Source organism: Taudactylus pleione, unplaced genomic scaffold, assembly GCF_031769625.1.
Source record: "Taudactylus pleione unplaced genomic scaffold, aTauple2 ptg000016l, whole genome shotgun sequence".
Classification (NCBI taxonomy): Eukaryota; Metazoa; Chordata; class Amphibia; order Anura; family Myobatrachidae; genus Taudactylus; species Taudactylus pleione.
The window spans coordinates 42229463-42244334 of record NW_028284418.1 but is presented as its reverse complement, the minus strand read 5'-3'; the positions used below and the strand labels follow the sequence as shown (position 1 = coordinate 42244334).

Genomic DNA, 14872 nt, shown 5'->3' with positions numbered 1-14872 from the left:
CTCTGCATATGTCTATTATAATATCTAAAAAGTAAAACATTAAGGCTTCAAAATGCTTCGAAAAAAAGTAATGACTATGAGAATTGCACAGGTGGCAAGTACAGACAGAAAGGCCCAATCATTAGCGATTACATAAATGTATCTATAACAAGTTCCTCTTTCCCCCAGTACTGCCCCAGTGTTCCTACCTGACCTGGATGAAGGTTAACAGACAATTCCAGCCCTACTATATACGTGTACTACACATTCTCAATGGTGGATCTCACCTCAACCATCTACGAAGGAGTGTAAAGCATTAGCCAACAGCATACTATATACCAGATCTTCCTGACATGGGCATACCTTAGGAACAAACTAATTTGATTTGTATTGAGAAATGTATTTTCATTTAGCAGTTTTTCATTTTGCACTGTAAATTATAGGATCAACTAAAAGCGCTAAGCAGGGGATTCCTGTACTATTTATTTCTTATTTAACACAGAAAAATCAAATCAGATACATTTTAAACTGTACTGGAAAATGTGGTTAATATTGATGTCAGCACCTTTTTCATAAGCCATCTTAAAGATATGTAGAAGGTGTCCCCAAAACTCAGTTACATTAAGCAATAACTTTGAAAGATCAATGTTAAGAAGACCTGTCTCCTGTGTTTAAATAGGCACGTTTGCACATAGATTTTCCACCCAAAAAAGCAATTTAACTCTAGTTTTCCATTTTATGTGCAGAAGAGATTGTCAAGTGAAAACTCTTACTGTAGAAACCATAAAAAAAATCAGCAGTGTTCTAAAGAATCCTTCTGCCATCAGTTTTAATTACCCAGGGAACATCTGGTCTATTAGCAAATCTTTCAATTCTGGGTATATATATATTTTTTTTTACTTAATGCATCATTACTTTTATAAGATATAAATAATTGTTCCTAAATCTGTCCCTCGACTATATCCAAGTATAATAAACACAGTGTCTAAGTGAGTTTAGGTCACAGATGTGTATTATTGCATCAATCACTTATGTTCTTTTTTTTTTCTGCAGACCTATGAAGTTCTGCCAAAAATATATTGAGTGATCAATGACGTTTTAAATATTACTGTTTTGCAGAAGCCAATTATTTTTGTATTACTATTTTGTAACCAGTTTACAGTTAGTTAATCATTTTGTTATTTCTTAAACTTGGGCAGCACGGTGACAGAGAGGTCATCACTGACACCTCTCAGTGCTGGGGACTTAAATTTGAGTGCGACCAAGGCTATCTGTGTGGAACTTATATGTTCGCTCTGCTTCTATTCCTGCAAATTTTCATCTGGGTGCTTCAGATCCCTCCAACAATCCAAAAGCTTCCAGAAGGGAATTGGATGCAAAATATCTTTACCCTAGGGAGTGTGTGTCTATGGGGTCAATCCTATTAGCTGCGATGATCTCGCTGGTGCAAGTCAGCGCAGCAGTGGGCGCACTTTATGGAAGCCTGGACTCGCCTGATATTGCTCGCAGCCCCATAGGGCTCCGAGCAATATTATGCAAATCCAGGCTCGGGTCGGGTAGCGAAGGGTGCGAGATGCAGTGCCGTTGCCGGCGTTTAAACGCTGTTGCAACGGCACATCGCACCTAATAGGATTGACCCTTAAGTGCGGAGGGAATTTAGACTCTACGGGTGGTATACTATTATCAGCTGCAATTTGCCGCTAATTACTGCCGACGGGGCTATCCAATTAGCCCCAATGCCGGGATTTAACTGGGGTTTTGTTTTGCCTGCCTCACGCAGGCGAAAGAAAGCTTTTAAGGCGATCAGTGCCACAAAAGTACATCGGTCTGCAACTTTTCGCAGATCCTGTGTGTTTTCACAAGAGAAACAGTAATTTCCCGCACAAAAAAAGTGCTATAATTGGATAGCCTGATAATTGCGATAAAAGTCTATTTTTTTGTGCAGTAAATTACTGTGGGTAATAGGTTACCCCCCCTAAGCTCCGAAGGGTCAGAGACTGATCTGAATGATGAATATTCTCTATATACCACCACCAAATTATGCATTGGTTTACAGACTTCTACCTCTACAGGTCTTTCGTTGGAGAGTTCATCAGCTTTCATTGGCCTCCAACACCAATTGTACATAGATAATACCTAAATGTATCTCTCTTCCTGACCTCTCGCTCTCCCCTTCCATCCTCTCCTGCACCACCAGCTGTCTGTCACCCATTTCCCCTTGGATAACCCGATGCTTCCCTAAACTCAATGGGGTATATATACTAAAGTGCGGGTTTATTAAAGTTCATAGCAACCACTCAGATTCTAGCTATTATCTTCTAAAAGGTGCTAGATAAATGATAAATAGAATCTTATTGGTTGCTATGGGCATCATCTCCACTTCTATAAAGCTGCGCTCTAGTAAATATACCCCAACATCTCCAAAACTGAAGCCAATGTCTACCCAGATTGCCATTCTTTAGTCTATGCTTAACACGACTGCTCACTTCATTTTCCTCTCTTGTCGCTCTACACCTGCTTCCCCCCTCTGACAGTCACTCCAATATGGCTCCCTGTCCTATACAGAATTAAGCTCAAACTCCTCTCCTTACAAGGTCCTCAACCACTCTTCTCCTCACTATATATACACACTCTTTTACAAACACACACACACACCCTCCCACCCACTCCACTCTACTCTACCAATGACTGGCACCACTCCACTCTACCAATGACTGGCACCACTCCACTCTACCAATGACTGGCACCTCTCCACTCTACCAATGACTGGCACCTCTCCTTCTCCCTGAGCACCTTTTTCCACTCTTGCCTTCAGGACTTCTCCAGCACCACTCCCAGCCTCTGGTAGTCTGTCCTAAGCTCGATCAGACTTGCTTAAAGTTTTGCGGCCTTAAAATTCATCACTTCATTCAAGCCTACCACTCCTCCTTCTAACTCTCCAAACCCCACATCCCCTAGCTGAATTTTTTTTTTATAAAAAACCCAGTTTTACAATTAAACATGACAGTAGGTCATAGGTGCCTATGTTGCTGAAAGAAAAACAGTATGTAGCGCTCCTGAATATCTACTGGATTTCTTTTTAACAGTTTAGTTTTTGTAGCAACAGACAAAACCAAGACATGTTTCAATCATTTGTTAAGGAGTTTGTAGTGGCATCTGCATAAAGTCGCACACAGGCAACAGCCAATAAACACTGCTGTGTGCGCTTTTGCATGCGACTTAGAATCAGCCCCAGGGTGTAGTAATTCCCCTTTTCCAATTAGTAAATGTAATGTATGGAGCAACGATTTCAGACATCTACAGAGACTTAACTCTCGCCCCATGAGGTCTTTATGTGCATAAATAATTATTTGTGTACCAAGCCATTACTATTTTAGTATACTTTTACTTTTGAACTTTAGGCATACTTACTTGAAAGAACTGTAGTAAGGAAAATATAATCTGAGAATGAGATAAGTCCGCATTCACCCAGTGTGAAGAATATACTGTCCTCATCGGCAAACTTCTCTCGTTCTTGCGAGATTTTCTATTGAATGTTGATATGGACAGAAACAGGAAAGCATTAGACAGTTCTCATGCAGTGTCATGCTAACCCTCTGTCACAATATTGGATAAAGCATCTTTTAGTTTTCAAAGTCTTCAAATAGACCATGCATTTGAACCATATTTAATGACATGCATATGCTACAATGGTCATATTCATCTTTTATAGTAACCACAACTTCTCTAGTATGATGGGAAACAATAAACTTTCAATTAGGTTACGTTAAGGGCCTAAAGGAATACAGCTACTCCGAAAGCTTTGAAAACTAAATGAGGACATACGTCTCCAAAAACTGATACAGACTATTTAGGAGACTACTGAAAAATATAGGTATACACGTGTATATGTCTAAACACCACACTCCATATACAAGGAGAAAAGAAAACAAAAACACTATCTTGCAAACATAAAATCAAAAGGTCATGCATTTGCAAGAGCAGGATGTGTGAACGTCACAAGCACGAAGATGTCCAGGAGTAGAACAGAAAACAAGAACACCACCACATTAAGGTCTAGTACGAGGACTGTGCCCATTGGTTACCTCTGTCTAGCGAAGATCCAATCATATACAAGGTAAAGGAAAGACAATTGGTTAAACAGGAACACAGGATGATGATACATAATCAGCAAAAATGTATAAATCCAGGTGGCTGGACATCATACATTCTCAGTGGTTGCAGCTATACTAGCCAGATGGCTCTGTTTCACTGGGGACCGTTTCAGCTACTGCCATACTGACTGTGACTTGCTGTGCTGACTGGGAATCCCTGAGATTACACATGTAAGAGTATACACTAAATCATATGTAATTTAGCAATGCCATCATGATAAAACCTATAACCTCTGTTACAGAGCGTTCAGAAGTTACATAATAATCCTGATGGATAGGTGTTTGTAAGTAACGTTTACACTCCTATTACAGGCTACATGCAGTTCATACTGTTCCCACTAGTTTAAGTGCCGCAAGGCAGGACAGCGCAAACAGTGCATTTAAATCATCAATTATATAGTTCGGGGGCTGGAATGAAATTCGTGAAAGGCTACCTGAGAATATGGATGTAAGGGCATAGAGTCTTTCCTTCTCTTCTAGGTCACAAACACAGCCTTAAAATGGACTTGTCACCTACACACTGTATAATCCGCTGTTTAATTGGCTGAAATAATTTGAATTACCATCTCCAACGTGTAGGTGACATGTAGCCTTTATATTCAACATTGCGCAATAGGCTACATTATTCTATTATTGCACAAAAGTGTAAATTTTCTACTGTCCAAATCAGCAATGCTGAATCTGAACATACAAACAAAAACGTTTAAACACAACTTGTTTTTCTTCTGAAAGGTTTTACACAGTTGCTACTGTTTGTTTAGCCTGTATCCTGCAATGCTGTAAATGAAAATGTTGCTGTGATGAGTGATTGGTGTATATACGGTGTACAGACAAGATAATTTGCTCATGGGAGATAAGCAGACAAAAGAAAGAGATTAGTGTTTCTCTCAGTGATGTGGTTAAAACAGGACTTGGCTCAAACTGGCCATTATCCACTAATGAACAGTGCGAGAGCTATGTTCTATCTGAAAAGTGTAGGTGTGAAGCATAGAATGGAATTAAATGAGTCCAGCTCTGTCTGATTCTCTGCATTAGGGAAGAAGTGTGGCAATGCTGCATAGGTTTCTCTATCACAGCACTAATTAAAGATGTAATCTGCCTTCACCTTTCAACATCTGCACTGAATGTACTCTATGCCCAGCATATACAGTATACTGGGACTTATGTATAAACGTACTAAATGGTATTATTTGTAACAACTTATTTTTCAGATTAATATAATAGCTAATGGTGGTGAAATGATTAGAAAATATTAAGAAATGTTCTAATTAATAAAATGAGACCCTAAATTGACTAATCTACATGTTTTTTACCATTGCTTGCAAATGCAGCAAACGAGGCGTTATGATTGAGAAAAAGCGCCCACCAACACAAAATTTCAGTGATTTGGGGGAAATCAAATAATTGTGCTTAGTTTGGTCATAATTGATCCCTAAAATCTTTGACCCCCAGTGGAGGAGTTATTCACAGATAATGGCCCATTACTATTTAACAAGCAAAAATCTTTAGAACAGTTTTTCTATCATGTGATCACTTCGGTTTTATCCATAGCTACAAACCATATAAATGTAAATAAAATAATTAATGTTTCTCTATAACATTCCTCTTTATTTTTTTAATTAACCAAAAAAAAAAAAATGGGTTGGACAAACAGACATCCTTTCATACATATTCATAAATAGAACAAATTGTTATTTCATACTGCAAGTACAGTTAAAAGGAGTATACTATGAAGCTGGTATACTTTCATCTTCAAACTAAAATAGGTTAGTGAACTTATGAGAGCTATGAGGATCACTTGACAGCCTGACAGAACACACATCTGAATGCTCTGAGCATTGGCTAGAAACACTAAGCAATTTGATCCAATCAGTTTCATTATTTCTTGGGTTATTTATTTTATGCCAAGAGAAGCTCCTGTAACAAAGGAGCAGGTTAATGCCATTTCAAGTACATGAAAGCATTTGATCCACAGCTTCCCCAAACAATGGAAAAAAAAGGCCAGCATAATGAGACTGCTCAAAGACTGTACAATAACAATTTAGTAGCAACATAATCAGAAATTCACAAAATTAAGAGTTTCTTTCTATACACTCCCTATTCAATTAGTGTCTATTTTTAAATATTTTTTAATCGCTTTATACACAAAGATACACCACTGTATACCCTTTTCCCTGCTTCATTTTACCCTGAATCCTCCTAGATGCATATTCTCATGCTTTCTAAACTCATCTCTCCCAACAACAGGGTCACAAAACATTTTTTATGGTTGCATTGTAGTGATTTGAAGGGGCTGCAATAAAAGTGAACTTTGCAGTTATGCTACATTTCTCTACAATGTATAAAAGTCCCACAGGGACAGAAGAGAGTGTGACGCTATAGAAGGCATGTTCACCATATTAATACCCACCAGCCACATACAAAATGCTTTTCTCCTTGACCTCCCTCTTAATGTGTTATCGCCGCCATCTATATTAAAAACACCCTTCGCACAAATTCATTTATTCAACACAGATGACTGCAATAGTAAATGAATAGGTTGATCCAGGGGGTTGGGTACAAAATAAAGACAGTGACCACCCCGATGGTCACAATACCGGCAGTGGAATCCAGATGGATTTTGGCAAGTATTTTAACCCTAACCCATCCCTCCCATAGCCTAACCCTAACCCTGATCCTCCCCCTCTTGCCTAACCCTAATAATCACCGTCGGGATTTGTCTGTATTTTGACCGCCGGGATTCTACTGCTGGTATTGTGACCATCAGGATGGTCAAGGCTTGGATCCGGACTACAACACGATACAAGGAGCAGAGCATTTCGTACCGATTAGAAGGGGTCATGTTGGTGGGTCTGCAAATTTAGTGGGTGTGGTTACATCACACAGGGATTGAGCACACCTCTGCAATATATTTGGGGGAGATGTATCAAACCTTCTAAAGAATGGAGCGGAGGACAAGTGGAGGAAAAGAACATGGCAACCAATCAGCTTCTACCTACCATTTAATAGAATGTACTTGATAAACGCTAGCTAGAAGCTGATTGGTTGCTATGGGCAACTTCTCCACCGGTCTACTTCTCCACTCTATATAAGGTTTAATACATTTCCCCCTTGGCCTCCCTCCCATCTGTACAACAAATCTTTTCAATTTCCTCTTTACTAACACTCTCATTCATGTTATACATTCCTGATCTCTCCATATAACACATTTCCCCTAACCCCACTGCAGCAACACATTGCCCCTTTCTTCACAGCAACACATTCATCCCTCCATTTCATAGCAACACATTGCTCCTAACTTACAGCAACACTTTGCCCCTACAACCAAAGCAACACACCCATCTCATAGTAACACATTCCCCTCTCCCATAGGAACACATTCCTCCTCACTCATAGCAACACACTGCCCCTACCTCCACAGCAACACATTCCTCCCCATCTCATAGCAACACATTCCCACTCTCCCATAGGAACACACTGCTCCTCCCCCATAGGGACACATTTTTCCTAATTTCATAGTAACACATTTCACTCCTATATAAATTCTCCAGCATATTTCTCACCATCCTCTCAAGCAGTAACTTAGTTTATCTTGTTAGTCTTATCTAATTTATGTAATAATTTGGTATTGTCAGTACCATCTCCGCCATATGGAGCGGGATCTCTCTCCTCCCTCCTCCCCACCCCCTCCTCACCTCAGCCCTCACTGCAAACAAGGTCTTCTGTGACCGGAAAAGCAAATTTAATGCAGTTCACAGCCAGGGGTGATAGTGCTACTCAGCGAATTACAGGAAAAAAAAAAACATACATTAATAAAGGGATAATCTGGCAGCTAATCAGAGTGAAGCTATTTATTCATTCTCTCTGCCAAAATAACCTCACTAATACATTTATGGGAACCACTGAACTGGTGAATCCCTACACCTCCCCAGCCACAGTTAGACCAGGTACAATTCAGTACAAGAGGACAGAAAAACAGAAAAGTATTGCTTCTACTTCCACATTTTGTTCCTGTGGTCACCAGAAATGGCTTTATAGGTTGCATGTTGTAGTCTTTTGCCCTAGACTCAAGCGCGTAGTAATCGTGTGTCAGGGCAGACTAGATGGGCCAAGTGGTTCTAACTGTATCTATGTTTCACACTTCAACAAACAATTAGACAGCAGACTATATGTGCAGCAGAGCTAAAAGTATAGCAAACCTACAGTATATATTCGTGATTTTTATTTTAAAAAAGTCTACAGACCTACGAAAATAAAAATATATATATTTTTATATACATTTTCTATTTTCAGACCTGCCAATATGTGAAATGGCAGCACAAGTTAATGATACTCCAACTGATGAGGAATGTTTATCATCTATTCTTTCTTTTATTAATAGGATATTCACTTTCACAGCTTGAACAGAGCATTTTATAGATCATTAGACAATGATACTTTTAACTTCTTACCTACAAAAACTTTTTGGTCAGCTAGCTAAATGCTGTTCTAAAAGCTAGCACTTTTTCAGCTAGTCAAGTACAGCATTCATAAGCACTAAAGGTGCCCATACACGGTGCGATTTTGTGCCCGATATCGATCGATCGTGCACATCGTGTGTTTTGGTATGTTTGGGATGCCGATGCGCGTCTCCGCCGTCGTATAGTTGGAATGTACATCTAACGGAAAAACCGTAAGATTACGATCTATTGTGTAGGATAATGGATAAATAACCAGATGTAGCGCACAACCTTTTCTTACTATAAGGTGGATTGTGTTATCCTAAATTTGACAACACCCAGAATGATCATGTATATAAGTGGTGATACAATACAGACCACAAATGAATATAAGAAAAACGTATAACCTTCACTAATAATAATGCAAGCATAAAATCAATATGGACATCAATATTAATCAATGTACAATTGTTCACAATGAAGTATCCTCATAAATATCTGGACGTTTGATTCATGTACAATAAAGTACAATGCAATGCCAAGGTCTAATATGGCCTGTGGAATCATAAGATCATGATGTATTGATCATACAAATACTCAGAAAAAAAGGGAAAGTATCGGATTGAAGTAATGGAAAAAAGGGAAAAAAAAGAGTTCTTAGCCCGTAATAATCCAAACAAGTCTCTGGGGATGCAGGTAAAGTTAACGGTGTGGAGAAGCAGCGGCATCCCGCTCCACTCCGTGAAGGGTGCCTTAAATAGATGTGTGGTACCTTTGTAAAGTCTGATGCCCGGTATGTTCTTCTTGCTGTCCGGGGATGGCAGGCTGGAGCCAACCTCGGGGATCGCTCTGTGCTGTGGCACTGAGGGTGACTGAGTATTTGTATGATCAATACATCATGATCTTATGATTCCACAGGCCATATTACACCTTGGCATTGCATTGTACTTTATTGTATATGAATCAAACGTCCAGATATTTATGAGGACACTTCATTGTGAACAATTGTACATTGATTAATATTGATGTCCATATTGATTTTATGCTTGCTTTATTATTAGTAAAGGTTATACGTTTTTCTTTTATTCATTTGTGGTCTGTATTGTATCACCACTTATATACATTATCATTCTGGGTGTTGTAAAATTTAGGATAACACAAACCACCTCATAGTAAGAAAAGGTTGTGCGCTGCATCTGGTTATTTATCCATTATCATTTCAATTATTGGATGAGGTCAGACATCCTTCAGTATAGCGGCACACCTCTTCTAAGGTATCACCATTTGCATAAATTGCGCAGGACCTATACTTGTATTATTATTGTGTAGGATGTATTATGATGTATGTATGATCGTAATTATCAATCGTACATCATTTGACCACATCGTATGGAGACTTTCAAAAGGAAGAATCGCAAGAGCAATCGTACAACACATTGTGAGGTTTCTAATCACACAGTGTATGGCCGGCTTAAATCGCTAAAAACAATAGGAGGTAATGCTAAGGTCACCTGAGAGCAAATGAGCTCAGAAAAGGATCACTGCAAACCAAATCTGGTCAATCTGACCCTCCATATGAATGGCCAGATTGCTCATATACACAGTGCAGTTACATCTGAGGCTAGCATTAAGCTGGTTTTCAGATTTAAAAATATCTGGTTTGCCAAAGTACGAAATAAATATATATATATATATATATATATATATATATATATATATATAAGTTCTTTGCCCTAAGATCAACTTAGATATTTTAGTATGTATCATAAGCTAGTTCTTTGCAGATTTTTAGCTAACATTATTCTTTCACAGTACAGCAATACATTCTAAAAATGTAGACAAAGAAACTTTTATAGAAGAGGTCAGTGCTTAGACAGATCTCATGGGTAATGCAGATTCAGAACCCCTCTGCTGTAAAATTAAATCTCTCTGCTGTTATAATCATCTAGCACAACTGTATGAGTATATTATTTTTTGCATTAAACAGACATACAGTAGCATTATTTGGACACTGCAGTTAAATTGCTCTACATGTAATCTATAAAAGCCATATGGAGCTTATGGGCGAATACCGACAAAGCATCATTTTGGACCCCCTTTGAAACCAAGAGGGCAAATTAGGTGAATCATTGTGTGGTAATAGAGTTGTTTTCTATTTTCTGAGTGTTTTTAACCATTCAACAACATTTACAGTATCTCCATCATTTGGTGCAGAAAATTAGAGTTATGGTTGACTTACCTAGATAACTCTTTTTCTTCGAGGTCCATAGAGTCCACAGGAATACCATGGGGTAATGTGATTGGAGAGATCCAGGCACCAAACTGTTAGAGCTTTCAGCTCCCAGGATGCACTGGGTCCTCCTGTATATACACCCCTAGCCACAGGCTTTAAGTTGTGTAACCAAGCCTAAGGCAGGAGAAGGAAAGAGGAGAAGGTAGAACAATCGTACACCAGAAACACTCAGACACAAGATGTGGGAATCTGTGCCCGAAAGAAAAATAACACAATGAAGTCAGGTGCGTCAGGGTGGGTGCCCTGTGGACCTCGAAGAAAGAGAGTTATCAAGGTAAGTCTACCATAACTCGAGTTTTCTTTTTCAGGGTCCACAGGGATACCAGGGGTATGTCCTAAAGCAGTTCCCCCTAGGGTGGGGGACGCTCCTGAGCAGAAAGGATAACTCATCACCCAAAGGAAGCATCCTGAGAGGCAAAAATATCAAAGGCATAGAACCTAAGAAAAGTGTGGACAGCAGACCACATGGCTGCCTTGCACAATTGTTCAGCAGAGGCACCACGACTAAATGCTCACGATGACCCTACAGACTGAGTAGAATGTGCCGTCACCGTGCTTGGGACAGAGAGATCAGCCTGTGTGTACACCTGAGAGATAGTCATACGTAACCATCGAGCCAGGGTCTGCTTGTTAGCTGGCCATCCTCATTTGTGAAAACCATATAATACAAAAAGAGCATCTAATTTGATCAGAGTTTGTATACTCCACATAGCTACGGAGAGCACAAACTATATCCAGGGAGGCTTCACTTACAGGAGCCTGAAAAACTGGAACTACAATTTCTTCATTCACATGAAAACGGGACACTACCATAGGAATTTAACCCTCCCTTGTACGAAGAACAGCTCTATCCTGGTGAAAAATCAAAAATGGGGAGAGACAAGAAAGTTCTGCCAAATCAGAGATAGCGAGAAAAAGTGTCTTCGTTGTCAACCATTTCAAGTCTACAGAGTCCAGTGGTTCAAACCTGTAGCCCCTTAAGAACCAAAGACAGATCCCATGGTGCAACTGGTGGGACAACTTAACTCGCAGAACTCCCTCAAAAAACATTCTAATATCTGGCAAAGAAGCAATTGTTCTTTGGAACCAGACAGATTGCAGAAACCTGTACTATCAATGTAGCCAGGCGGAGACCAAGGTCTAATCCAGCCTGGAGAAAAGCCAGAACCCAGGAAACCCTAAACACTTTAGGGTCATACTTTCTACGGGAACACCACTGATCAAAGGAATTCCAAAAACTCTGTAATAGATGCAAGCATATGAAGGCTTTTGTGCTTTAAGCATCATTTGAATCACAGAGCTGGAAAAACCCTTGGCTCTTACAATGGAAGATTCAAGAGCCACGCCGTCAAAGCCAGACGAGGTTAAGTCCGGATGTCGGCAGGGACCCTGCATTAGCAGATCCTGCCGCAGAGGTAGAGGATACGGACAGATTCTGTATGTCGGTCAATGACGGAGCCACCAGTATTACTGTATTACTATTCCGCCTTCCTGCTTGAACTTCCTGATAACTCTTGGCAGGAGGGAAATCGGGGGAAAGAAATACGCCAGCTTGAAGTCCCATCTTACTGCCAGTGTATCCATTAATGCTGCTGATGGGTCTCTGGTCCTGGACCCGTACCTGGGGACACTGTGGTTGTGACGTGACGCCATTAAATCTACTTCTGGTAGAGCGCACTTGTTTATCAAAAGATAAATTTCGGGTCTAATGAATAGAAATCCCCGATAAGTGTGCTGTTATCGGGGGATAACAGCCACTTAATGCACCAATCCGTGAACTTGTCATGGATTCCGAAGGTTAACACCCAATAACCTGAGTTAATGCACGTTAATGGGCATTAACACAGGCATCGGAAGAAAAAGGGGAGCCTAACTGAATGGCCTCAGGCGATAAACCCAGAGGCCACTTCCCTTTTCTCCCCCGATAATTTATTGGGGCTTAATTTTCTGAATTTCTCATAGAACAGCAGCAATTTTTCCCTTTTTGTTATGAACTTTCTGGATAATGGTTCTCCTGACAAGAGACATATATCTCCATTCAAAAACCTTGACATAAGGAAAACCACTATTTTATCTATAATTATAAATGCATTCTGACTTTAATCCTCTCGTCATATATGGATTCATTGCACAATTAACTCCACTTGCTGATAATTAAACTGCACAAAAAAATATATATATAAAATTTTCTCAATAAAAGTTGAACAATGAACAGACAACAAAGTTTAGACCGACTACTTATTATGCACAAGCAGAGATTACTATAAAATGACTTGGCAAGCAATTAATAGTTTTAACTTCACAACAGCATCCAATTCTTTGTTTACTCTGAAGCAGAGATGCAAATATTTCATGATATCATTCCAGCTTCAACCCATGCAACTGATCTGGTTTTATTAAATAACATCAGGCAATATTGAATCATTCAGGAAGCTTTTAACAATGGTCTTAAGCAGTCACTATGAAAAGTACCAATTTGAAAATGAGCCACTCCTGATTTTAATGTAAAATTAGTGGTCTACATCAACTAAGTAGAAAACAATATATTAAGTAAAATATGATTTATAGTAGATGTCCTACAACTTAGAAAACACTAGCACATGCACAGAAATGTGATTTAGTCACTGCTTAAGATTCTGTTTTATCAAATAGTCAAAAATTACTTCCAATTCCAGTCCAGGGTCTGATTGTTTTTATTTGTCAGTGCCTGCTGTTTGTAAACAAAGTATATAAGATATATTATTACTAGGAGCTAAGAAATTAATATTTTTATCCGTTCAATATGCAAGAATTGCAACATAGGGATGGAAAGAAAAACCTATTAAATAGTGATAATCACCATCATATTTATGAGAGAAACTGAGATAGATAGATAGATAGATAGATAGATAGATAGATAGATAGATAGATAGATAGAATTATCCAGGACAGGCTGCATTTCAAACTAATTTTATTTGAACTGAAATAGTTGACCTTAAGGGTGGTTGTTTTGTTGTTTGGGGAGAATTCCGTTAAAGGAAAGGGAAAAAAGTGAAAAAACAAAGGAGTAGAATAAATGACGTTTTGGGGGGCTGTTCATTACTGAGACAAAACCCGTAGACACAGCAATCCAATCATTACAACTTGCACATTTATACCCCTTTTCCACCAAACTTTTAACCCGGGTCGAAGTTTGCTGTAATAAGGTCTGAGAAAAATTACCTGGGTAGAGCTGCCCGGGAATCTGACCTTGGTAGTAACCAGGTAGAACCCGGCACGGTCTCGGTTAACGGTGCTGGGAGCAGTGCGACCCGGGTTATCCGACCCAGGTAACGCTGAAAGCCAATTGAAGCTAGAAGGTGCACTCAGACATTATGTCATATCCAGAAAACGTCCATTTCTAATGACATACTCAAGTTTTGCAGGGCAGACATGGGTTCAGTGCGAGCGTGGCCGACCCGGGAATAGCCCAAGTCCAAGGTGCAGTGTGAAAGGGGGTTGACTTGACTTTGACACAGGTTCGAAAAACCAGATCCGTCCCAGCATTTTGGTAGAAAAGGGGGTAGGAAAAACTGGGGTGACCATACTACATACATTGGGTCAGGCGTTTGTGATACATCTTGTGTTACCTACATTTACCACCAAATTCAGCTATTTAAAGCAGACCCTAAAATATTTAAAATTATTAATAGAAATCAGATTTAATCAGAATCTTGGACTGGAAAGGGAGTAACATTCTGGTTCTTGCAACAATGAATGCAATTATCCATCACCATTAATTCAGTTCTGCTCACAATTCAAGAAAAGCATTTTAATTTCAATTCATTTAAAGCAAGCTTTGGATCACCCCGAGTCATAGAAGGCAGGCATGCTCAGTATAAATCGCACTCGAAATAAGAAACATATTAGGACTATATGAGAAGGAGCAGATACTACATCATCCAACCGCCAGAGTTGGCCATGATTGCTTCCACTAAAATAAAAGGCAGTGTGTCGGCAAGAATACAACTCTCATTTACAATTTACTT

The 14872-nt window shown here is 39.4% G+C and overlaps 1 protein-coding gene across 1 annotated transcript in view; it reads right to left on the bottom strand.

The window, feature by feature from the left end:
• The window catches only part of MICU1 (mitochondrial calcium uptake 1), a 245732-nt gene that overhangs the window by 115954 nt on the left and 114906 nt on the right, over positions 1 to 14872 (bottom strand). Inside the window, exon 6 of the mRNA XM_088475745.1 lies at positions 3391 to 3505. Within this exon, the coding sequence (XP_088331871.1) occupies positions 3391 to 3505 (115 nt within the window). The remainder of the gene's footprint in view (positions 1 to 3390; positions 3506 to 14872) is intronic.